This window comes from Ornithodoros turicata, chromosome 6 (genome assembly GCF_037126465.1).
Source record: "Ornithodoros turicata isolate Travis chromosome 6, ASM3712646v1, whole genome shotgun sequence".
NCBI lineage: Eukaryota > Metazoa > Arthropoda > Arachnida > Ixodida > Argasidae > Ornithodoros > Ornithodoros turicata.
The window spans coordinates 10987366-11012214 of NC_088206.1; the positions used below are offsets into that span (position 1 = coordinate 10987366).

The window sequence follows — 24849 nt, forward strand, 5'->3', positions numbered from 1 at the left end:
GTAAATAAACTAAAACTGGGTGTCCGCCCATTTCATCGAAATGTTCTTCTTCAACAGTCTCTGTTCGAAATATCGGGGGCTTCTGTCCTGAGGCAACTCCCTTCCTACATCTCTACCGGTTCGCTGGATTTCTACCCATCTACAATCAAAACATTAGTTCCCCTCATTTAGAGTATGCATCTGCAGTCTTGGATCTCTGCACATCCACGCTGTCCGAGAAAAAAAAAAACAAAGAAGACAAAACGCAAAGGTCTGCTGCACGGCTTATCTTGTCTAGGTTTCGGAGGACTTATTCGGTTAATGTTTGTAGCGACAAATAAATTTTGATTCACTTGCACACAGACGCAAGGTAAATATACTAAATCAGAATAGTCAGTTAAATACAAAATGCGTCCGCAAAATGTTCTAGTGTGAGAACTCGGCGCCAAAGAAAAATCAGCAGGTGAATATAAATAAGCGAGGGCCAACGAAATATAACATTTGGACTCCGCGCTGCGTCCAGAAAGTCAGACAAGCTAAGATAGCAAAACATCAAGAAGTCACCAGATGCAGTCCACAAAGGGACAAAATGGAAGAATTGGCTTTCGTCGGGACCTCCTTTCTTTGTAGCTGAGTTGACCTTGGCAACCCAAACATGACGTGAGATCCCTGCATCTCAATAGTCAAGGAGGTCGTGTTTTTGGGACTACACAATCCTGCGGAGGAGTGAGTTATTTGTACTATGGGTAATGGTTACAGCTTCCTCCAGGCTGAGACCCGTATGTTCGTGTGGCGCCATCTACGAGCGAAAAAATCGTGAATCGGAGATGCCGCCTCACTCGTATCCCCTCTTAAAGCCGATGGTAGCCAGTACTGGCCAGTACCGCGCCGAAAGGCGAGCCAAACTGAGAGACTCCTGATTGGCCGAAAGGTAGGCATCATAGTTCATTTTCATTGGTTGCATGTTCAGTGTTGCCTGAATTATCTCAAACTATGGGCTCTATGGGGAGCTGTGGGAGCCTGGTGCAGCCTGTCCGACCGTTTTCACCGCGCAGTTGGTTCTGTGGCTAACAGGTGGCGCCACAATCCCGCCACCATCGCTTGCGTTCTGCTACTGTGAATTCTGAGATTGCACAGAAGCCACGCATATATTACTCTTGTGATCGTAATCTTATTTTCTCAGGCTGCATATGCATTTTTTTTAAGAAAACGTGATATAAATCATATAAAGAATAGAAGTCAACAAGAAACAGCTCCCAATGTTCGCAGCAGACGGTTTTTCCTACGAACGAATGAGGGGCTCTCCACCACCAACGTCACAGTAGAGTGGGTGTGGTGTGCAGTTTGAGCACTCCGGCCTGTCACCGCGGCAGCGATTTACCAAATTAATTGCACCGTGGTGAAACAAATTTGGACATAAATATTTTGTGGGAATGCTTTTCAGATACTGCTTTACAAGATGACAGCAGTTTTTGGCTATGTTAGATACCACTTTAATGCTCTTTTAAAGTGCGCCGTTGCGGAGGACACACAACACATCCTTATCCATTGTAATAGATAGGCCTCCCATCGTCCATCGTTGAAGGCCGACTGACTGGACAGTAGACCTTTTGATATTGCAAAGGTGTTAGGTGTCTGGCCCTCCAGCAAGAGGGATACTGCTCTGATTGCGCCTTGCTCCTTGCCCCTTTTCTGAAAAGGTGCATTCAGCTGGTCGTTTTCGTGTAGAAGTAGTTGCACTGGCTCGAGCGTGCATCTTCTGCTGGTCGTTTCAGGGCAACACGCAACATGTTCCGCTGGTCGTTCGCGTGCAGCGTGCGCTCGTGAGCACTCAGTCCGTGCAGGTTATAGGCCACACCGAGAATATCGGCCGTGTGGACCGGAAGAAGAGATTAGACCCTCAAGTTCCGCTTTCCGCTCTTGCTCAACATGGCCGCCATGGAACCGGGAGACCTATACTATAGAGTATAGACCTACTGCACATGATGGGTGCTTTGTTCTTATCGTTTGGATGAGTGGTTTGTGGTTATGAATGTGGATTGTGAATGTGGACTCTCGTACTGTCATGTATTTGATGTTTAAAGTGGTTATTAAAGCGCGGTTGTCCTGCGGCTCCATCTTACACATCAGCTGCATGAATCATCCCGCTGCCGTATTGCCAGTGCGGCGCAACGGTGGTTGGACGCAGTTTCGCATTTTTGGCTGCCACTAGCACCGTCTACACTCTTAAAAATGAATTTCACCGCATAGCATGCTCCTAGCCAACCATGATCTCGAATGATATCGTTATCTGTCCTGATTTGTTGAAAACGAGAGGCGTACGCCTTTTTTGTGACACTTACGCTATTCATAATTGTCACAAAAAAGGCGTATGCCTCCCGTACTTTCTTTCCTGAGGAGCTCAGGAAAGAAAGTGACAGGGACTAAAAGACAATGGGACGCATCCCACCTATGCCTTCATCTCTGCGCGAGCGCATAGTATTTTGTTCGTGTTGCTCGTGTCGCGCGCTTACCTTCCCCGACCTCTCATACTTTATGATCCGAAACAGTAATTCTTATGTAACAGAAATTAACGGGAGATAGCATACCTATTTGGTTTAGCGTCCCCAGGAGCCTCATTATATAGCCATCTGAGGGAATGCTCATGGGCTGTAAATGAACCCAGGGGTCACCTTATATAGACATTTAGTTTCTTGCTCAGTATCTCATCCAGCGTCGCTGTTTCTCATTCAAGCATGTTCCGCTACCCGCCATCGGAAATGACAGGACAGGAGACATCTCGCAGGGGACATCACGCCTTTTTGTGGCAATTATCATATATCTAAATTGCCACAAAAATGAGTACGCCCTCCTCTCTCTCGAATCAGGAGCGATAACCCTATCATTCGTGGCAATTGGTTGGCGCACAGCCTGCTATGCGGTGAAGTTCTGTTTTCAGAGTGTAATAACGAATGAGGTTCTTGCAACGCTGTTCCACACTCTTAGAAATGAACTTCACCGCATAGCACGCTCCTAACCAACCATATCTCGAATGATATCATTATGTGCTCTGATTTGTTGAGAGGCGTACGCCTTTTTGTGACAATTATGAACAGCATAAGTGTCACAAAAATGGCGTACGCCTCCCGTTTTCAACAAATCAGGGCAGATAACGATATCATTCGAGATGATAGTTGGCTAGGAGTGTGCTATGCGGTGAAGTTCATTTTTAAGAGTGCACATATGCAATTTCCTCCGAGGCCGCGCGAAACGGATAGAAAGCCGATGCTGGATAGCCAGTGAAAGAGAAATAGAAACTACGACATTGCTCAGGTCCGAATCCACGTGGAAAGTGCAATACCGTGCATCAAGATATGTAACATACTGAGTACTCGAATACGCCAGGTAAATTATGGCAAATGATTCCAACCTTTTATTCTTTTCAGGTACTAGATGTTGATACCTAAGGTGATGCGGCACCGTACATTCAGTCGGCAACATTTAGCAAGATCTGTTGGTAGATCATAGTGCAGCGTGATTAACTTGGAGACGTGGCTATGAAATCGACGCAGTATTTAAGAAGCTGAAACATACATAAACGATTCGAAACATAAAATATGAATCTTGTTAGGTTGGAATGGATCCGCGAGGGACGCGGGTGAAGATCAAGTGAAGAATATGATGATGCAGATGAGGCTATTTCTTCCGCACAATATGATAAATGTTGTTTTCTTTTGACTTCTTCGTCGTTTTCCACACCAAATCATCTTTCTTCATGCGCCAACGGCGCTAATGCAAAGCTCGGTGATGCTTTTGCGGTGGGAAGCGGAAGAGCCATACACTGACATTGATTACTGATATTTAGGCGCGAGTGTGTGTCTCCCTCTTGTCCGTGTGTGTTGCGCCTTAAGATGTATCAGTATTACCAACTAGCCCAACTATTGTTGTTGCATTTATGCCTTTCATGTTTCGGCAGTTACAACATTACAGAGATTTCGAGAAAAAGCTTCGCCAACTCGCATCACAGCCTGCAGCATGTTTTCATGTCAACAAACATGGCGGAGGGCGCCAAAAAGTGTCTGGGCATGAAATGGTCCATTCCAGCCCGAATCACAAACTGAAAAATAGCCCCCCGATTGCCTCCTGGCCCCATATTGGCAAAGACGCTAAACTTGAAATCATCATGCTCTAATTTGTTTTTCCAAAATATTAAGTGGCCGCGAAACCTTGTCTCTAGTGCAAGAACGTCATGTTTCTTTTGTCAGTACTCGTGCTGTGCAGACGCAGCACTTACGCTGACTTACCCGAGGGATGTATCACGAGGTAACTATTTTCTTCTAGATCTTAGCAGTTGGAGTGGCAGAAGTGTACAAACCAGGCCCCAGTGGGCACGATACATGGAGTCGAGCGCACTGTGGTGTTGTATGTTTTATCAAAGATTTTGCTGCGAAAGCGTTCTTCATCAGGGTGTTCGATTTTGACGTGAGTATAGCATTGGTCGCAGGATATGTCTGCTTTGGTATTTATCAGCACTTTACTCACAGTGCGTTTATGTTCTTTTTCAGAGAAATGATTTTGTTTTGGAGCAGAAGCGTTCTCGCGGCTTCTGCTACAAAGCGCCGCTATGTTGTTTTCACATGTTTGAAGCTGACGTAAGTTGATCGTGCCCTTCATTTCCATTCGAATGAAAGGGGTACTTTTATAGTTCAATTAATTAAGTTAATGAATTGTAATTCTGTTAAGTTTATTAATTATATTTTGTTTTTCACGTGTGTGAATATCTCTACAAACCGACGCATGCGATTGAGGAGGACTGTGGAAGTTTAGCAGGACTGTCGAAGAAGTATAGAACTATTGAAAATATTACTGGGTGTAAAACTACTCGAGAGTAAACGTACGATATACTTACGGTTCGGACTTTTCGCTGTTTTTATTTGGCAAAAATTGTGGGGTGCCCCCCAGAGCCCTCAATTTCTGGAAAAGTTTGAGTGTTACAGATGTTGTCCGAAAGGTATCTCCGAAAAGGTCAAAATTTTCGGGAAACTGAAACGGCAAGCACCCCTCCTGACCATTGCAAAATGAAAAAACACTGGAAAGTCGGAACCCTATAGATATACTGTAAAACTGCAGCTCGCGACTTCTGGAGTTTTTGCTTAGAAAAAAAGAAGAAGAAGAAGAAGAAGAATTCAAAATTGCTCATCTGCGTGTTCTTTTTCTAAGGTGTTGCAGTCTTTCATGTAACTCAAGTGGTGTACGTACCAGAGCTTACTTGACAGAAGTTGATTGTCCTCGCATGGTTCCACTAGATAGGTTGTGGTCAAAAGAAGGTTTGATTGGTTCCGTAGAAATGCTTCTCCACATGCACGAATGCTGAACACTTGGGGCTAAAGTAACGAAATAACTCAGACTCTTTGTATATATCGCTACCCTTATTTCCAACAATGTTTTTGTTGAGTCATCCCATTTTAATGCTAAACAGAGCTTAAAATGCTCAAGTTAATTCAAAATTCACGTACAATTAGATAGCCGGCATTTTGTAAGATATAGGTAATATATCAGTACAGCCTCATTTCTTCACTGAACAGTACCAAAACAGGGCTGGCTTTTTGTTTTCTATCAAATTAGTATTGAAACATGTATTGTGTTGCAATTAGAAGGCCCTGTCTCATTTTCAGGATTGCGAAGTAGGCCTTAAATTTGCATATGAAGAGGAAGCTCTAAGCTTTCATGCTTCTGTTAAGGAAAAACTGGAGTCAAGAGAACGGAAACAAGAAGGTAATCGATCCTTGACGTACGCTATCGCCTTTGCGTACCTAAGGGATAGCGTTGGTGGCTCTGCGCACTGCGCGAAGCTGTTATATACAGGGTGTCCCAGAAAACGTGTCATTGAATTATAATAAAAAAACTACACCACCTAGAGTCATGCGGTCAATGGCATTTGTTTTTACTGGGTTTTTGCCACCTCCTCATGTGAATGTCGTGTGACGTAAGTTTAATTATGTAAATTTTTGCGAGCTTAAGTCGGAAATTTGCCAAGTAAAGGTCACTTTTTTACCCCACCAATGTGAAGAGCGTGTCTAATTTACTCAAATTAATGATAATTTACAGGGACATTCAGGAGCTATACCATCGGAAAAAAATAGCCGAGCATCATGCTCTACGGAGGTCGCACAGAATAGCGCACGATGAGTTTTTCAGCGCAATCTTTGTCAGTCCGACGAAAGGAGGTTGGAAACCCAGCCCTCCCCGACATCGCAGAAAGAGATAAAACAAGCACGGCTTATCACGTTCGACTTTCGCTGGGTTAATGCTTTCCCTCTCCCAACTTTAGGAGCTGTTACTTTTTCTACTATCACTCTGTGGGCTGGCTTCGGAACCTCCTTTCGTCGCACTGAGAGCGATTGCGCTCAAAAAGTCATCGCGCGCTATGGTCCGGTGTTCCGAAAAGCATGATATTCGGCTATTTTTTCCGATGGGATAGCTCTTGAATGTCCCTGTCAATTATCATTAATTTGAGTAAATTAGACACGCTCTTCATATTGGTGGGGTAAAAAAGTGACCTTCACTTGGCAAATTTCCGAGTTCAGTTCGCAAATATTTACATATTTAAACTTGTAGTACTTGACATTCACATTCGGAAGTGGCAAAAAACGGCCAGACTTGTGCGTAACGCGTTACTAGTAATTGCGTTACTTGGAATCAATTACCTTTTTGAGTAATTTTTCGAGTAATCAGTTACTTTACTTTCAAAGTAATTTTTCGAGTAATCAGTTACTTTACTTTCAAAGTAATTTTTCAAGTAATCAATTACTTTTCTGAATAATCGATTACTAAGTAATTGATTACTTTGCCGGTAGAGATTAGCTTATCTTTCAGATGATCTGCCCCAAGTCAAGCCCCTGGTGCCATCAGCCTTTGTTCGGCTGTTCTACTATAGCAAGCGGAGGTCATTGTAATAACGCTCTGGAATTTCAGAGTCTCTCTCCCTAATCTCTTCCTACACCAGTGTGATGGTACCTGAAGTTTTGGAGGTTTAGTGAGTCATGGGGAAGTTCCATGCAATGCTCTTCCACAATCGGGTCAACGTCTTCCCAGGCGTACAGATCTCCTTGTCCTACGTGTTTTTGTTTGTTTGTTATTTCAGCTGTTCCACTGTTGAACTTCTTTTTTTTTTTTCTGAGGCACACAAAGACTGTTATAATTTGCGTGAATGCAGAGTAACGACCGAAGTAACGCGTTACTTTTCTGCTCGTTACTCAATTACATTTGAAGTCGAGTAATTGGTAATGGTAATCAATTACTTTTTCCACAGAAGTAACGGTAACGGTAATCAATTACATTTTTCGAGTAACGGGCACAAGTCTGCAAAAACCTAATAAGAACAAATGCTGTTGACCGCATCATTCTAGGTGGCGTAGTTTTTTTTATTATAATTCAATGACACGTTTTCTGGGACACCCTGGAAGTATCTGTTATGGGCGTGCGCGGAACTACCAACGCTATCCTTTACGTACGCAAAGGCGATAGACCACTTTCTGTTTACAAACATGTGGCGTCCCGAGAAGACCGGTTCGAGGTTATATTTTGCTCTGGTTGGCAAGAAGCGGGAAAAACGCGTCTGCTGATAGGCCGAAAAGGCTGATAAGGTTGATAGGTGCCCACCAGCATGCTTTGCGCGGCGGCGAAACGTAATCGATGACGTAGGAGTGCAAGTCGTCTATAGCGTACGGTGTACTAAAACTCTCTAATGACTGTTTTCTAGTGACAATGAAAAAATGGCTAGGAAGCAAGCGAGCTGGTAAAGATGATGCATAATGTAAAAACCCCGAGACTAGGGAACACGAAGGGACAGACACAACACGAAGACTTCGTGTTGTGTCTGTCCCTTTGTGTTCCCTATGTCTCGGGGTTTTTACATTATGCATGTTTTCTAGTTGTTGCGCTGCTTAGTGAAATGTAAACAGAGATTTATGGTATCATTGTACGCTTATCAATTTCAGAAAGGAAACCAAATCAGAGTACTGTGCCATCTTTAGTGCCTCAGCATGACCCTCAGATTAGGGATGGAACCATATCGATATTCTTATCGATATTTTATGCCTACGGTGTTAGCGATACTTTTAAGATATCGATATTCACATCGATATGAATATGGATATTACATCTATATAGATATAGATATGCATGCTGATAGAAATATCAGTAATTCGGCGGCTTCTGTGCGCGGACAGGGATATGAAAAAAAGGAGCGGGTCAACGAGTTTATTAGCCAACCTTGACGGCTTGTTCCCTCGTAATGCACGTTTCGTCAGCGTCTCAGCGATGATTCGCATGGCAGATAATAAAACAAGGGCAACTTCTTGCAGCTGTTCAAGTCATGGCGTGACAGCTTTCGGAACATCGATATATGGATAAAATATCGATATATATATATATATATATATATATATATATCTTGAAAAGTTGGAGTTGGATCGGACGGCTACGTAATTATAGTTGAAATAAATGGGAGACAGAAGACGAAAGTAGGGGAAGTAACAAAAAAGGGGTTTATTAAAACTTAAAAATCATAAAACTTAGGGAGGATGTCTACGTTACGGCGGAAGCTCCGCCTTCTTCGGGACAAAAGAGCTAAATGTGGCCACGAGGCTGATAAGGGGCTTGAGAATGACGTGGTCGGTTGGGGGAAATTCCCGCCACCTGGCGGTTGTCAATTGGGGAAATTCCAGAGCGTTTCTGTGTCAGGTCCAGGAGTGGGGTCATCGTCCTTGTGGGTCAGTGGGGACCTTGATCTGGCTGAAACGAGAAAAGGCAACAGGGTCTTATCTAGGTTGTTAGACTTCTTATTGTTGACAGCATGCCAGGGTCCTCGTTAATGGCCGATCGGAATTTGTAAATTAGGTAAGATTCCCGTTGTTCCCGGGAGCGGTCGGAGGTAAAGTTCGACTGGAGAATAAAAACTGAGGCTTCGTTGATTGAATGTTCTGGTTGTTTGAAATGGCGTGAGACTGGGAGATTAGGTTTCTTGGTAATATTTCTTGGTATATATATATATATATATATATACATATCGATAATTTATCGATATCAATATCGATATTTGAATCGATTTTATCGATAATTTTTTTACGATGTTGATATTAATCGATATCGAAAATTTCGATATTTTTGCATCACTATACCTCAGATCCCTTGCAGTAAGCACATAATTGTACAATGATATCTGTTTGCTTTCAGCATTTTGCGGTGCGATTCAGATAGCTTTTCTCTCACCTCAGGTGCAAATGGCATTTCCAAGCAGCACCTTTCTAGAAAACAAAACCGCAGAAAGAAGCAAATAGAGCCATCGTTTACCAAGAAAGGCATTGGTTTACCCATGGACTTCAAGTTAGTAACATACCACTTTTTTCTGCTTGCAATCCACATGCACATGTGCAAGACCTTGCTCTGTTTATAGGCATGCTCATGTGGGATGGGATCCTACCAAAGGATTTGATGTGAGCATATCTACAAATTTCACTTCTTATTTTATTACAATTCGCAATTCATTTCTCTAATGTAGCTCCACGATGTGGTGGACATGGAGCTCAACAATTTCTTCAAACGAGCCGAGGTCTCTGAGGAAGACCTTGAAGATGCCTCAACACGAAAGTTTATCTATGATTTCATAGAAAAGAACGGAGGCATCAGTGTCCTCAAAGGCGCCTCAAATCCACGTGAGTAGAGAGTGTATGTTTAGTGAATGTCATTGCTTGTGTGCCACCCCATCCAGCCCTGTGTAGGAACTTTGTTGCTACACTTGTATTCACCTAGACCACGTAAGCGCTTGGGAGAAGCAAAAAGTTTCTCGTTGGTTGCTTGATCAGGAGGCAAGGGAGCCCATGATGAAAGAAAAGGAGAGGAAAGGACAACGTAAAGGCTCAGCTTTTAACACAGTGTTGGAGATGCGTGCTCCAATGAGTCCATCGGAATCAAAGGTGAAATCCACCCACCCATGTAAAGTTCCTATAGAACCCTTCCCAAAATATTTTTCTGGCTATGTTGCCGCTTTCCTCCATAAGCAGACCACGGCCTCATTGACTGGGCTTTGGGACAGAAGAAGTTTAGGCCGACCACATACATTCCCGCATGACCTCACCCTTGGTAACAAACGGGAACTATGCCAATGTGATATGCCGAAACAATGGCCTCGTGTATGTACAAATTCATATCTCTCATGGTTTTTTCATAGTCATAGCTATCGCAGTCTGGGTGAAGGCACAGGTATCAGAGGGAGCAGATAAATGAAATAGCAGGTGTCTACCGACTGGTACGCAAAGAGCCATTACGGCTTAAGCGGACATCAAATCCATTAGGTTCAAGGGCTCCTGGTTGGGAATTCAGTATGTCTACGTTGAGAGCAAAACTATTAGGCAGGCCCGCGTTAACGAAGTTCAACTGTAGCAGTAAGTGTCCCTGTCCTTCTCGCTTGTATATTCACAAATTCACTTCATCTCACAAGGAACTAGTCGGTTTCTCCTTTTATCCTGCATTATGTGGACATTTCTCTGCACTCCAAGAACCAAAATTTGAATTGTACTTGTCCGAATAAATTAGGTAAAAATGTATCTCGACTATGCAATGTCGAAGAGCAACTGCCAAAAGAAAGAAAGAAGGCTCGCTTCTCACTGATTGAGTGACGGACATGACATAGCCCTCTTGCACACTTGGATTACACACTGCACTTTTACGATTCACAGTTCTTGGTCGAGCATACGGGGTGTTTATTTTTATGCGTTACAGATATATTATTTTATTAAAAAGAAAGCTATGGAAGCTACACAGATGCCTTTTTTGCAGTTGGGTTATATGGCCGGAGGGATGTCCTGTCAGAAAGCGTATCGAAGCACAGGACGGCTAATTAGTTAAAATTCATTAATTAACATATTAATTAGGTGTCTTTTTTGCAAAAGTGCGATAGCAGAATTGGAGCTAGTCATTACTTAAATCCACTGTCCTTGTTAAATACCGTGAGATGAGCATGTACCTTGAAATATAAATTGCCAAATCTTGCTGAAACCAGAACAATGCACTTCCCAAGCGCAAAAAGAGCGACAAGCATTCCACGTCAGAAGGCCACATGCCGTGGAGCGATTGAGATGATTGGAGTAGATGCTGATCTGTTGGACAGACCAACCGCTTTCCGGCCCAAATAAGCCGGCGGTGTCGAAGGTCATGAGCTCCTGAGAAGCGAGCTTTTGGTTTCTGCTCATTTGCATAGCGAACCTCGGCAACGGATATTTCAACGCATGTGGTGGTTCCAGGACTTAAAAAAAAAATCGAATGGCTTCCTAGCGATGATTGTCTCCTAATTCTAGTCTTACTTTTGCATGAAAGTACCTACTCAAAGGGTTAATTAATGAATGTTAAGTAATTAGTTGCCCAAAGCTTATGTATGCTTCTGACAAGACACGCGCCTGGCTGCGTAACCCACCTGCAAGAACGGCATCTGTGTCGCTTCCGTAGCATTTTTTTATAAAAAATATTTAATGGATAAAAATAAACACCCTGTATATCCGAGGGCTTGATTTCCTAATTTCTACTCCTTCTGATTTATTTTTATTTTTCTTGTCCCTCTATGCTCCTTCTAGTATAGCGGAAACTAGCTGGTCAGTAAAACTATCCAGATTTTCTCAAGTGTCGTTCTCACTGTCAGGGATTTTCCCAGGTACAGGTGTCACACCCTACGGAACACCTACACCCCCATAATGAGAATCCTGGGTAAATCCCTGAACTTTCACGCTGGAAATTCATATTAGCTGCTTAGTTTGGAAGAATAGCATTGATCCCCTTAATGTTACCTTACAAACAGCGGCGCCACCACAAGTTCCAAGCAGAGAAGTGACCCAATCGTCCCGAAGTTACCCGCCCCCTCCAAGCAGCAGACCTGCACGACCGACACCTGCAAGCCGAGGAGTGCGATCAAGACAACAGCCGCCCAGTGTGCCACTCGGTAATGGTACAGTAATGGGCAGTCCATCTCCACCACCTCCCCTACCACCAGGGGAACTGGGGGTGGGCAAAGGGGCTCCTCCACCACCACCAGGGGGACTGGGGGTGGGCAAAGGGGCTCCTCCACCACCACCACCTCCACCACCACCAGGGGGACCACGGATGGGCATAGCGGTTCCTCCCCCTCCACCTCCACCACCTCCACCACCACCAGGGGAACTGGGGGTGGGCAAAGGGGCTCCTCCACCACCTCCACCACCACCAGGGGGACCACGGATGGGCATAGCGGTTCCTCCCCCTCCACCTCCACCACCTCCACCACCACCAGGGGAACTGGGGGTGGGCAAAGGGGCTCCTCCACCACCACCACCTCCACCACCACCAGGGGGACCACGGATGGGCATAGCGGTTCCTCCCCCTCCACCTCCACCGCCTCCACCACCACCAGGGGAACTGGGGGTGGGCAAAGGGGCTCCTCCACCACCACCACCTCCACCACCACCAGGGGGACCACGGATGGGCATAGCGGTTCCTCCCCCTCCACCTCCACCACCTCCACCACCACCAGGGGAACTGGGGGTGGGCAAAGGGGCTCCTCCACCACCACCACCTCCACCACCACCAGGGGGACCACGGATGGGCATAGCGGTTCCTCCCCCTCCACCTCCACCACCTCCACCACCACCAGGGGAACTGGGGGTGGGCAAAGGGGCTCCTCCACCACCACCACCAGGGGGACCATGGATGGGCATAGCGGTTCCTCCCCCTCCACCACCACCACCTCCACCACCACCAGGGGGACCACGGATGGGCATAGCGGTTCCTCCCCCTCCACCTCCACCACCTCCACCACCACCAGGGGAACTGGGGTGGACAAAGGGGCTCCTCCACCACCACCACCTCCACCACCACCAGGGGAACTGGGGGTGGGCAAAGGGGCTCCTCCACCACCACCACCAGGGGGACCATGGATGGGCATAGCGGTTCCTCCTTCTCCACCTCCACCACCACCAGGGGAACTGGGGGTGGGCAAAGGGGCTTTATTAGGGGGTGTTTATTAAGAAGAAAAAAAGGAAAGGTAAGCCAGATGGATGTCGGCTTGTTATTCAAAAAAAAAAGTGAAAGGGAGTAGACAAAAAAAGGCAAAGAAAGAAGAAAGCAAAGGAAAACAAAAAAAAGGCAAAGAAAAGAAAAATTAAGAGCACAAAACTAAAGCTGAAGAATCACACATTCTGGCGGGATCCTATGATGTATGCAGAACTGGTATAGAAATAGGGGGAAGGAAGAACAGAAAAAAAAAAGAAAAACAGAGAACGTAAACAGCGAACACGTGCACAACTGAAGGCATTACGCCTTTGAAAACTGAGTGCAAAAGGAACAAAATGCATTGAATCCTCGGTGTTTGACCCGAAATGCGCGCAATATAATGAATATGGTCAATGAAATGGAGCAGCGGGAGTTGAACCCGCTCCCAACGGATATGCGTTCCGAAGATCCTACCGTTACACCTCACTGGCAGCTGCTGGTACCTTTTCGACTGCTTCGTTTCATTGATCTGATTGCTTTGGGCGAAATTCAGGCTATGTGTTGTGTCATCCTCTGTGTTTCTTCGCCTCACCTTCTACTGTGATAATGAGTATGGTGGGCGGACACATATTTTACAAATTGCAAGATGCATTTTTGGGGTTGGTGCCTCTTCGCCCTTTTGACCCGGGCGCGCCGAGCCCCAAAGGTTGGTGTCAGTCTCTTAAGCGTGAACCGCATGGCCCGAAAAGCGTCCGAATTCTTCCCGAATCGAATTCGGGACCGAACTTTTTTCGGAGAACAGAATTCCGTGCCGAATTCGGCGCCCGATCTGGCCAAGCCAGATTTCTCCTCCGAAATGGGAAGTGACGCCAACCGAAAAAGTAGAAGCATCCAATGGCTATTCAGCCGGAAGGAGAACCATAGCAACGATGACGTAGCAATCGGGTTTACTGTTGCCGTGTGTGCGACTTCTACACCTATGAATATAGGGGTTATCTCATTGACCTGGATGGTTGAAAGGCGATGTTCCCCAAGGCCAGAAGACTTCGGCCGAAATTCGGGGTGCATTTCGGTAGCATGCGGTGACGCACTACTTCTCTTTGAACAATACGGTCATACGGTACTGTGGTGCTGTCAACCGACATCGTCGTTTCGTCGAGACGCTGCCACTGCCACTATTCTCTAACTGCCCCCGAAAGAATGCTATTTCGAAACTTTGCCAACCAATCGCGGAGCGCGCAATGTCCTTCAGCCCATGGGTATCTGATGCCTGATGCAGAAATACTACGTGGTTATGACCAGGGGCGGATCCAGACTCGCGGTATGGGGGGGGGGGGGGCGGTTTCTTTGTCGGAGCGCGTAGTGGAGGAGGGGAAGAGGGAAATCTAATGTATAAACTGGGGTGTTTTTTTGGGGGGAGGGAGGGGCGATCGCCCTAGCGCACCCCCCTCCCCTTCGATCCGCCACTGGTTATGACGTGGAAAATACATTTTTTTTAGAGCCGCGAAGACGGGGGGCTGTGGAGTGGAGGCCTGCTTGAGCCGAGCCGTTGTCCCGTCGTCAGTTGCGACTCGTCTCTGGATTCTGGAAATGTTGAGACGTGTATCGGATCTTCTCCGAGAGTTACGCGAACGGCTGAGTTTGTGTATCATCATTACTATTATAAGGTAGAAGAGGGGCGCGGACAATTGCTCACCGGACAATTGCTCACCGGACAGTTGCTCACCGGACAACTGCTCACCGGACAATTGCTCACCAAAAACTGCTGAGGCCGGACAATTGCTCACCGCCTCTTTCACCGCACTTATATTGTGATTTTATTTCGCGTTTCTGGCGCTTGACTTTTTTATGTTAGCTGAACTTCTTTTTTAGCTGTGTAAGTTGCTTCAAATATATCTAGGAATCCACAAGTGAAGAGGGTGAGGCGAGAGGTCGTCCACTTGAATCATCTTTGTCAGGACCTGCGTCCATGGGGCGTTCCTAGATGATTATTTCCCAGGGGGGGGGGGGGGGCGGCAGCAAAGTGCTTCCAGGGGGGCAAAGCGTGCAACCACGTCACCTCCTTCCCTGGAGACGGACGCTGCGGACTGTGCGGGTGTTCACAGGTTCATATTATGATGACTCTGAGAAAATAATCATGACCTATGAATAAAGAGTGCGCAATTTTACAAAGTGACCTTGTCTCCTGTTAGGCTTAGTAGGGCGGAGACAACTGAACAGTACGGTGGTCAGTTTATTATTAGGTTTGTCCAAGTTCAGTGTTTGCACCGCTATGTCCAGGTTAGTCTAAGTTCGCTGTTGGCAGTTTCCCGCGCGCAACTATGCATTGTATAGCCAGATAACATTTATTTACAGTAGTTTGTTTTGAAATGAGGATTTCGATCACTTTATTTCGAGGTACACCCAAGTTCAACTAACAAATAAAAAGTCAAGTCTATGAGCACCATAAACGATAAATAAAATCACATCACATAAAACCGCGAAATAAAGTTACATATAAGTGCGGTGAAAGAGGCGGTGAGCAATTGTCCGGCTTCAGCGGTTCTGTGGTGAGCAATTATCCAGTGAGCAATTGTCCGGTGAGCAACTGTCCGGTGAGCAATTGTCCTGGATCCGGTAGAAGAAGTGGAGGACAGAAGAATAGAGAAGAGAACGAAGATGGAAGGTTTTTGAGGTTCAAATAGCCAAGAATAAAGAGCAACTGTTACAATTGGCGCAGCCGACTCTCAGAATGTGGGTAGAACTGCAGGTGAAAAAGGATATGCTGTTCACCCAGTGCACAACGTCGGACGAAGACCCCATCGACCTCCCCAAAGAGGTGAGCGACTACCAATTGCGTGCGTTTGTCTTGTCAAAGACAAAAAAGACCGTCGATGAAATATTGAACGAAGGCATGGTAAAAGTTGACATCAAAGTAGCAGACTACACCCACTACGTCACAGCAGGGGACTTCGTCCTGGTACGGGAAGGACTGCCTGGGTCATCTCGCCATTTTCTTGGTCCCTTCTTGGTTATCAGAATGGCACACAAGCAAGGAATACTGAAAAATATTGTCTACGCTGGACTTAGCGGCGAAGAAGAATGCGCTTCGGCAAGCAACGTAATTCCTTATCATCTCAGGAGAGATGAAAATCAGCAGGGGGAGTAATGTCAGGTAGAAGAAGAGGAGGACAGAAGAATAGAGAAGAGAACGAAGATGGAAGGTTTTTGAGATTGAGATAGCCAAGAATAAAGAGCAACTGTCAATTATCATGTCGTGTGTCGTATGTCATATGTGCCATGTCTGCATGTGCTGTGGTCTAGGTATGCATTCTGTATGAGAAGCAATTAGAAGTAAGGCGAACGTCTAATGCTAACGTATTGTCACCGCATTAATTATTTGTTTATGTCCACTATCAAATTTTTACGGGGACGCCTTTTTACGCCTCTCCAGCAGGCTGCTCGCCACCTAGCGGACCCCAGCAGAAGCACTCAATGAATGATAGTAACAGCAGACGACAGGTATATATTTCGCGCTAACCCGAAACTGCCGCAACTTCCCTTCGTGTGCGATGGAGTGTCCCGGCTTACAGAACTCAAACAGCAACAGAACTGCTAAATTTCGCGGTGCAAAACTACTGCGGAGAAGAATATTCAATGTCGGGAAGAGGAAGACGAAAAAGATACTATCAAAGGAGCGGCGTGCGAGCGAGTGACGACGCGAGCGCCTGGCGCTCGCGTCGTCTTCAAGATGGCGCAGAAAAGAATGACTGCCGATGAACAAATCGCCCTGCTTCATGCCTTCTTCCACGAGACACGCTTCAAAAATTGTCCAAGTAACATAACTCGCGCGTGGTTTCCTGCTGTCTTCGTTGTTTTCGTTCACGCCGCTCCTTTGCCGGGCCAGTTCTCACTTGGCGACGCCCGACGCGGCGTCGTGAGCGGGCGGCGGAAATAGACGCGCATTTCCGGAGTTGGGAGAGGAGAGACGTCGAGCCAAAAAAAGTGCCATGTCGAACTTCTTTCACGACATCGGCGAGAGCTGCCGAGAACGACAGCTGGCGACCAATTAGGTGACACAGAAAGGCCACGCCCCCTGGTTTTTCGTCTGCTTTGGACGACGGAAGGCCACTGTGGTGGGAACATGAAAATTGTGCGCGCTGACGGGGCGGCGGAAATGCGCCTCTACTTCCGCCGCCCGCTCACGACGCCGCGTCGTGCGTCGCCAAGTGAGAACTGGTAATTACTATTTGTTCCCCCATCCAACATGGGCAGCGTCATTTTGGGTCGCAAGTGGATCGGATGGGATTGAAATGGATACCTCTCGTGATCTCCAAAACTAGCGGATTTTTGCAGCACATTTGATGAACGCCACCTAGGCTGCGCAGGGCACGTCGGGAATTGTCGTCTGCTTCCGTTGTTGTACCGCCTGCTGGTACACACAGTGGCGTAGCCACGGGGGGGGGGGGGCAAGGGGGGGCTCGAGCCCCCCTACACTCTTAAAAATGAACTTCACCACATAGCACGCTCCTAGCCAACCATCATCCCGAATGACAACGTTCTCGCCCCTGATTTGTTGAAAACGGGAGGAGGAGCCTATTTTGTGCCCATTATGCACGGCACAAAATAGGCCAATCTTAAATTTGAAACCGAAACTTTCTGAATTCGCGTTTTGCTCTCGCAAGCTCTCAATAGTTACAAATTAAACCCGAGACAAGGTTCTCCAGTCGCCCAAATGCCCCACTTGCGTCCACATCTTCTTCTCGACTGCCGCAGATTCGACACCCTTCAAGCCGCGCTCGGAAGGCGCCTACTCGAGCGGCGGTGCACAGACTTTTTCTGGCCACTCTGCCCGGCCCAGTACGACCAAAGCAGTTTTCACGTTCCTCAGCGACACACGTCTGATGAACAGCCTGTGAGCTCAAGTCCTCATTCTTCAGTGACCAACCATCACCTCTCACCCTCATACGCATTACCCTCATCTTTTTTTTCTTTTTTAAAGTCATCTTTGTCTTTAATCTATTTCCTCTTGCTTTCACCTTTTGTTGGTTCATCCTTTATATCCCAATTCTTGTCTTTTTATTTTACTTTTATATAATTTTATTTTGTTCTTTTCTTTGTGTGTGTGTGTGTGTGTGTGTGTGTGGAATAGCAAACCGACATGCCGTTTGGTTGACCTTCCCCCCCTTTTTTTTTCTTTGTTCTAATAAATATACCCAGGTTTCGTTCGCAGTCATGCACCAGCTTGTCAGCACCATTCCGCTTTTGTCGCGATCTCGATAGTTATACGAAGTAAAAAAAAAATACTCATATTTCTTTTAAAAACTCCTGAATTGCAAACTGCAACTATCGGTAGATTAGTCACTCGCTATTTAAAACTTGAACATATTTCCATCGGAAACAAAACTTTCTGAATTCTCGTTTTTCGCATGCTGTTCCACGATCGAATTTCGCTCTTGATAAAAAAATCAACGAAATCTCTTTCTACTTTTTTGGTTGCAGGAGGTTCCTGTCCGTTTTTGGGAACAGGTCCTCTGTTTTATGTAATCGTTTCTCTTTTTCTTTCTTTTTTTTCTTTGTGTGTGCGAACGGTTCGAAACTATTTCAAGAATACCAATGCTGCGTAACTATATACTATAATACAGGCATTTGATTAGATTGATAATACAACTGGGAGCAGTGACTTCTACTTTTTGTAGCAAGCGAGTCTAGCTAGACTGTCTCCAGCCTTTATATCGAAAGCCTGGAAACTGTCGAGAGATAGTCAAATGTGTAGTCGTGTCAACCATCGATAGTACTGTCAGTCGTGTTTGGATGACTGCGGACCCACTGGCGGACCACATAACCGAGGATGGATGGATGGATATGCGGCCTTCCCTTTGCCTCGGGCGGTAGCATACGCCCCCTCGCCTGTTAAAGTAAAATTAAAGCTACAAATTGCACGACAGGACGCCTCCTTGCGGTTCCAAAACGAGTCAGTCCGATTACGGTTATGAATTTTCGGTTTGACTTGCTATTGCAATACAAGCCACGCATATAAAGATGCTTCGGCGAAATGATAGCGAATGATTGATGTCACTAACTGCACATCACTATCCATGAGAGAGACACGTTAACTTTTGCTGAACTGGGATAACCAGCTATTTTGGGGATGCGGAGAAGATTATAGTCGTGTTGGGGTTACTCTGCCGTTTCCAGAAGGTCACAGTTCACTTTTTGAATTAATTGCAGAGTTTATGAGATGGTGAATTTTCGCCATTATCCCCTCAGAGTGGGAAATTACAGTCCGAATGTATAATCTGCACTGTTCTGCACACATCTCGATACTGTAAGGGAAGAAGCGTAAAATAGCGGCGAAAACGACACATATTGCACTACGATACAGGGTATCACTTGCGGTATCTCTACTGCGTAGTAACCTTTGCACACCACTTTAGTTCGGTCTCTGGCGCGCCTGTAATATTTCCACCTTTTCTAAATCGCTGGAGGCAGTAGGCAACATTGAGAAAACTACTCTCGCGCGCAGGAACTTTTTTTATGTGGACGTCGATTGCGAGATTTTCTCGTCGCTACCTCGGGTAGTATGTAGCTTTTTACACAAACAAGGTAACTTTAAACATGTGTCCAGAGTGAATAATCGGTACCTGATAAAAGGAGCCATGTCTCAGCACGCTCGTACCGCTCTTTACCGGAAGGGAAAACTTCAAAGTTCTTAACAGACGATGAGAACGAAACACTGGCCGATTGCATGTAACGATAGGAAATGGGAGGTGAGTAACCTTTGTACCACGTGTTTCGTGTAAATAAAGTTGGATAAGACTGATCGTCGCTGCCCAGTATATTTCAGTACGTTATATTTTATTGAGGTGCATCTTGATCTGATAACACGATGGGTGTGGACGGCGCTAAATGATCTAACATTCAATTCCGGCACTGCTGACTGATATCCGTCCGTGATAGTTCGTCCACGTTTGACATCGTGTTTTGTGTATAAACGATGCGGAACATATTTCAGCAGGAGTACGCAATGATTGTCGCGTAAGTTAACGGTGGCCGTATTTACATAAATTCCCACAGGACAGTCGCACTAGCTCTAGTTTTTTGAAGTTGATGTTATCGAAAGTGTGTCCCCGTTAACGTGGCTGGCCCTTCTGCGGTTTTTTCTTCCGATCTGTTTAATGGATCTAAAGCGTAATAACACCTAATTGCCTTTGTGAAAACGGGGTGACGCGCTATATCTTGCGTATTTCATACTAACTGTCCTTTGCGCCGCGTGCACGCGTGGGAGAATACATGGAGCGCTCATTCTCCTAACCATGTGATTCACACTTAGTTCTGTATTCCTCAGAAAAATTGTCTTTAGTGGTTCAAGATAATGGAAGAGGATTTCGTTTTCGGTTTGTAAAGGTTTTACATTAGGCGGCCAGTAAACCTCCGCTTTCTTCTTCCTCTCTCTTTTCCTTTCGTTTATTGGGTTAAACGCGATTCTTCCTGTCCCGAATCACTTTCGGAACATTCGTATTAAACCCGATTTCCTCCCAAATTCCAATCACGTATCACATTGCAAATGTGCGCACTATTCCTCTAGCAGTCTGTGCACGTCGTATGTAAATAGTATTTGTGTGCAAGAATATACTGTGCGAAGCACATTCAATGTTACAAAATCTCGGCGCTTGCTGGACAGACTGGCAACAAAGTACAAAACAAAACAAACAACCCCCGGATTGTGTCCAGTACGTCCAATGTCACCCCAAATCGCAGATTGCAAAAAACCCTCGATTCTCTCCTTTCTCCATTCTGGAAAAGACGCTTAACTGGAAATCGTCATACCCAAATTCGTTTTTCCCAAAATATTACGTGGTCACAAAATCCTTGTCTCTAGTGCAAGAACGCCTCGTTTCTTTGTCAGTACTAGCGCTGTGCAGATGCAGCACTTACGCTGACTTACCCGAGGGATGTAATAACGAGGTGAATATTTTCTTCCAGATCATAGCACTTGGCGTGGCAGAACTGTACAAGTCAGGCCCCAGTGGAAAAGCACGACAGATGGGTCGAGCGCACTGTGGTGTTGTATGTTTTATCAAAGATAGTGCTGCGAAGCGTTTTTCATCAGGGTGTTCGATTTTTAAACGTGAGTAGCATGGTCGCAGGATATGTCTGCTTTGGAATTTACCAGCGCTTTACTCACAATGTGTTCATGTTCTTTTTCAGAGAAATGATTTTGTTTTGGAGCAGGAGCTCCTTTCTCGAGTTCACCTACAAAGCGCCGCTACGTTATTTTCACCGTTTGAAGCTGATGTAAGTTGACCCATGCCCTTCAGTTCCGCAGGTGTACTCTTATAGCGTAATTATTTAAGGTAAAAGATTGTAATTTAGTTAAGTTCACTATTAGCAAGCTCATTTAATTACTAAGTACTAACCTACCTCAAGTGATGTACGTACCAGAGTTTACTTGACAGAAACTGATTGTCCTTGCATGGTTTCACTAGATTGATGGCTGTCAAAGAATGGTTTGGTTGGTTTCAGAAAAAAATTTTTCTCTTACATGCGCAAATGGGTTAATATAATGAAATGACAAATGCTTTTTGCACATATCACTACCCTCGATTCCAAACCATGTGTTCATTGAGTCACCCCATTTTAAGGCTAAACATCGCTTAAAATTCTTGAGTTAATTCAAAATTCAGGTCCAATTAAATACCCAACATGTTGTAACATACATACACAGTCGCATTTCTTCACCGAACAGAGAACTTGCCAAACCAGGGCTGGCTTTTTACTTTCTATAAAATTAATATTGAGATATGTATTGTGTTGAAATTAGAAGCCCTTGTCTCATTTTCAGATTGCCAAGCAGGCCTTAACTTTGCATAGAAGCAGAAGCTGCGAAGCTTTCCTTGCTTCTGTTGAGCAAAAACTGGAGTCAAGACGACAGAAACGAGAAGGTAATCGATCCCTGACCCTGACAATGGCTGTTTTCTAGTTGTTGCATTAGTCCAGTGAAATGTCATACAACTATGAAACAGAGATTATGATATCATTGTACGCTTGTCAATTTCAGAAAGGAAACGAAATCAGAGTACCTCACCATTTTCCAGTGCCCTAAGCATGACCCTCAGATCCCCTTGCAGTAAGTGCCTAATGGTACAATGATATTTGTTTGCTTCCACCATTTTTGTTGGTGCGATTCAGATTGCTATTCTATCACAATCAGGTGCAAATGGCATTTCCAACCAGTACTTTTCGAAAAAAGAAAAAACAAGAAAGGAGAAAAATCTAAAAACAAGAAAAATAGAGCCAAGGTTTACAAGGAAGACATTGGTATACCCCCATGGACTTCAAGTGAGTAGCATACCAACTTTTTGTTTTTGAATTAAGTATTTTCTGCTTGCGAACCACATCTGCAAGGACCTTACTCTGTTTACAGGCATGTTCACACGTGGATGGGATCCTACCAAAGGATTTGATGTGAGCATATCTACAAATTTCACTTCTTATTTTATTACACTTCGCAATTCATTTCTCTAATGTAGCTCCACAATGTGGTGGACATGGAGCTGAACAATTTCTACAAACTAGCCCGAGGTCTCTGAGAAAGACCTTGAAGATGCCTCAACACGAAAGTATATCTATGTTTCATAGAAAAGAACGGAGGCATCAGTGTCCTCAAGGACGCCTCAATCCACGTGAGTAGAGAGTGTATGTTTAGTGAATGTCATTGCTTGTGTGCCACCCCTCCAGCCCCAGTGTAGGAACTATTGTTGCTACACTTGTATTCACCCTAGACCACGGAAGCGCTTGGGAGAAGCAAAAAGTTTCTCGTTGGTGCTTGAACAGGAGGCAAGGGAGCCGATGATGAAAGAAAAGGAGAGGAAAGGACCACGTAAGGCTCGGCTTTTTTAACACAGTGTTGGACAGCATGCTCCAAATAGAACACCAGACATTCCTTTCTCTGGCTTCCCTGCATTTCTCTGGGTCCCGTCGGGTTTGGCCCCTTTCAGGGTGCTAGTCAAGATAGTGCTATTATGTTGTTCCTTATTTGAAAGTGGCTTCTTGTTGGGTGGACATCGTTAGTTATGTCTTGACAATAATTTAATTGTGCCAGCATGGGCATCACGAAGTCAAGATAGGTATGGTGATGGAGGACAAATTCCTTTGCAATTCATCCTGTGTGGCACTCCTATTGTTGTTCTCTAATACTCAGATTGAAGATGGTTATGCACACTCCATATTTGCTTATATCCACTATCAATTACCAGAAATTTTTACGGGGATCTACACAAGATAAAGCATTCCTTTTGTATCGTCCATGATGTTTCGATTTGGCACGACCAATTGTCTTTCACGTGTCAAGTCTACTGGATCATTGGCCAGTAGTCTATGCACGATGAAACAAGACATTAACTACAGTACAAACTATACTGTGCAAATAGATACATACATTTATCATTTCCTGTAGTTCTCTTTTTGAGGCACACTTTCTTTTCAAGCGACATGTTATCTGGCTTGTGTCATATGCATGTCCCATCTCTTACTTCAAAGGCTTCCTCAGTTATTCATGCGAAAACGAACGCTAACGGACATTGTCTATCAATGTGGGGTTTGTTGCGAGGCTCTTGCAGCATACAGTACGTGTTACGAATGTCTCAGATACAGGAAATACCTGCGTGGCCATCACACCCTGTTCCATCAAGCTGTTTTGCACCTAGCTGTGTTGACGTAAGCACAGTTTCTAGACAGACATCAGCAGTGTCCTCCAAGAAGTCAACAAGATGCATATACTAACCCTTTCTACTTCCCATTGACACCCTCTCTCCTCTCTCCATTTTTGTTTCTTTTTGTCGCCTGTATTTGATTTGTACACATAACTGGCCATCATGGGCACGGGCCCTTCAGAATGGCTTATCTCCCGCAACAATATCTCCCGTATCAGAATGGCCGGCAAAATCTCGTATTTCCCGTATCAGAATGGCCCGCAACAATCTCGTATCTCCCGTATCAGAATGGCCACAAAAAGTGACGAAACATGCAAAGCGAGAGACGTTTTGCGAAAGCAGGAGCACAATCCTTTATTTTATTCTGATGCACCGAGGTTTGCAATCTCCACGAACAAAGTTGGACGACATCGAACGCCCGCACGGATTCCGTGGCTGTGAGGCATGGCAAGTCTCTGTGTCTACGCCATCCTCATAGTTAGTATAATTGAATGGCACTTTGGGAGCTTATCCTTCACACTTAAAGCGCGGGACTTGAGCGATTGCTTCGGCATTGAAGTGTTCTTGCACGCACGAACCTCACAAACATCCGTGACTGGAAACGCTTAGTGTGCTGCAGAAGAGGCTGTCGGTGGGGAAAGAGGGGTAAGCCTTCTAGCTTCTCCTTTCCCCATTTCATTTTCCTTCCCAAAATCGTACCTTTGGTACTGCATTTGGCAGTAAGAAATCAAAGTTGAAATCTACTCACCCATGTAAAGTTCCTAGAGAACCCTTCCCAAAATATTTTTCTGGCTATGTTGCTGCTTTCCTCCATAAGGAGACCACGGCCTCATTGACTGGGCTTTGGGAGAGAAGAAGTCCAGGCTGACCATATACATTCCCGCATGACCTCACCCTTGGTAACAAATGGGAACTATGCCAACGTGATATGCCGAAACAATGGCCTCGTGTTTGAACAAATTCATCTCTCGTGCTTTTTTCGTAGTCATAGCAATCGCAGTCTGGGTGGGGGTACAGTATCAGAGGGAGCAGATAAATGAAATAGCAGGTGTCTACCGACTGGTACGCAAAGAGGCATTAGGCTTAAGCGGACATCAAAATCCATTGGGTTCAATGGCTTCTGGTTGGGAATTCCGTATGTTACGTTGAGAGCAAAACTATTAGGCAGGCCCGCGTTAAC

The 24849-nt window shown here is 45.3% G+C and overlaps 1 protein-coding gene and 1 long non-coding RNA gene across 8 annotated transcripts in view; one reads left to right on the forward strand and one right to left on the reverse strand.

The window, feature by feature from the left end:
* Positions 1 to 24849, forward strand: part of LOC135399049 (basic proline-rich protein-like) — a 35475-nt gene that overhangs the window by 3739 nt on the left and 6887 nt on the right. Inside the window, exons 2-9 of one of the 7 annotated variants that reach the window (XM_064630713.1) lie at positions 4300 to 4440; positions 4524 to 4610; positions 5634 to 5733; positions 9237 to 9345; positions 9416 to 9455; positions 9521 to 9674; positions 9772 to 10151; positions 11810 to 11930. In XM_064630713.1, the coding sequence (XP_064486783.1) occupies positions 4300 to 4440; positions 4524 to 4610; positions 5634 to 5733; positions 9237 to 9345; positions 9416 to 9455; positions 9521 to 9674; positions 9772 to 10151; positions 11810 to 11842 (1044 nt within the window). In that variant the 3' untranslated portion in view covers positions 11843 to 11930. Of the gene's footprint in view, positions 1 to 4299; positions 4441 to 4523; positions 4611 to 5633; positions 5734 to 9236; positions 9346 to 9415; positions 9456 to 9520; positions 9675 to 9771; positions 10152 to 10231; positions 10404 to 11809; positions 12794 to 12849; positions 15690 to 24849 lie in introns of those variants that run through there. The other 6 variants (XM_064630707.1, XM_064630708.1, XM_064630709.1 and 3 more) reach the window with 6 other exon arrangements.
* LOC135399052 (uncharacterized) lies at positions 23994 to 24624 on the reverse strand. Its single transcript, XR_010424177.1, has 2 exons — positions 24418 to 24624; positions 23994 to 24294 (listed from the first exon to the last, which is right to left on the reverse strand). It is a non-coding gene; the product is annotated as an uncharacterized LOC135399052 (long non-coding RNA).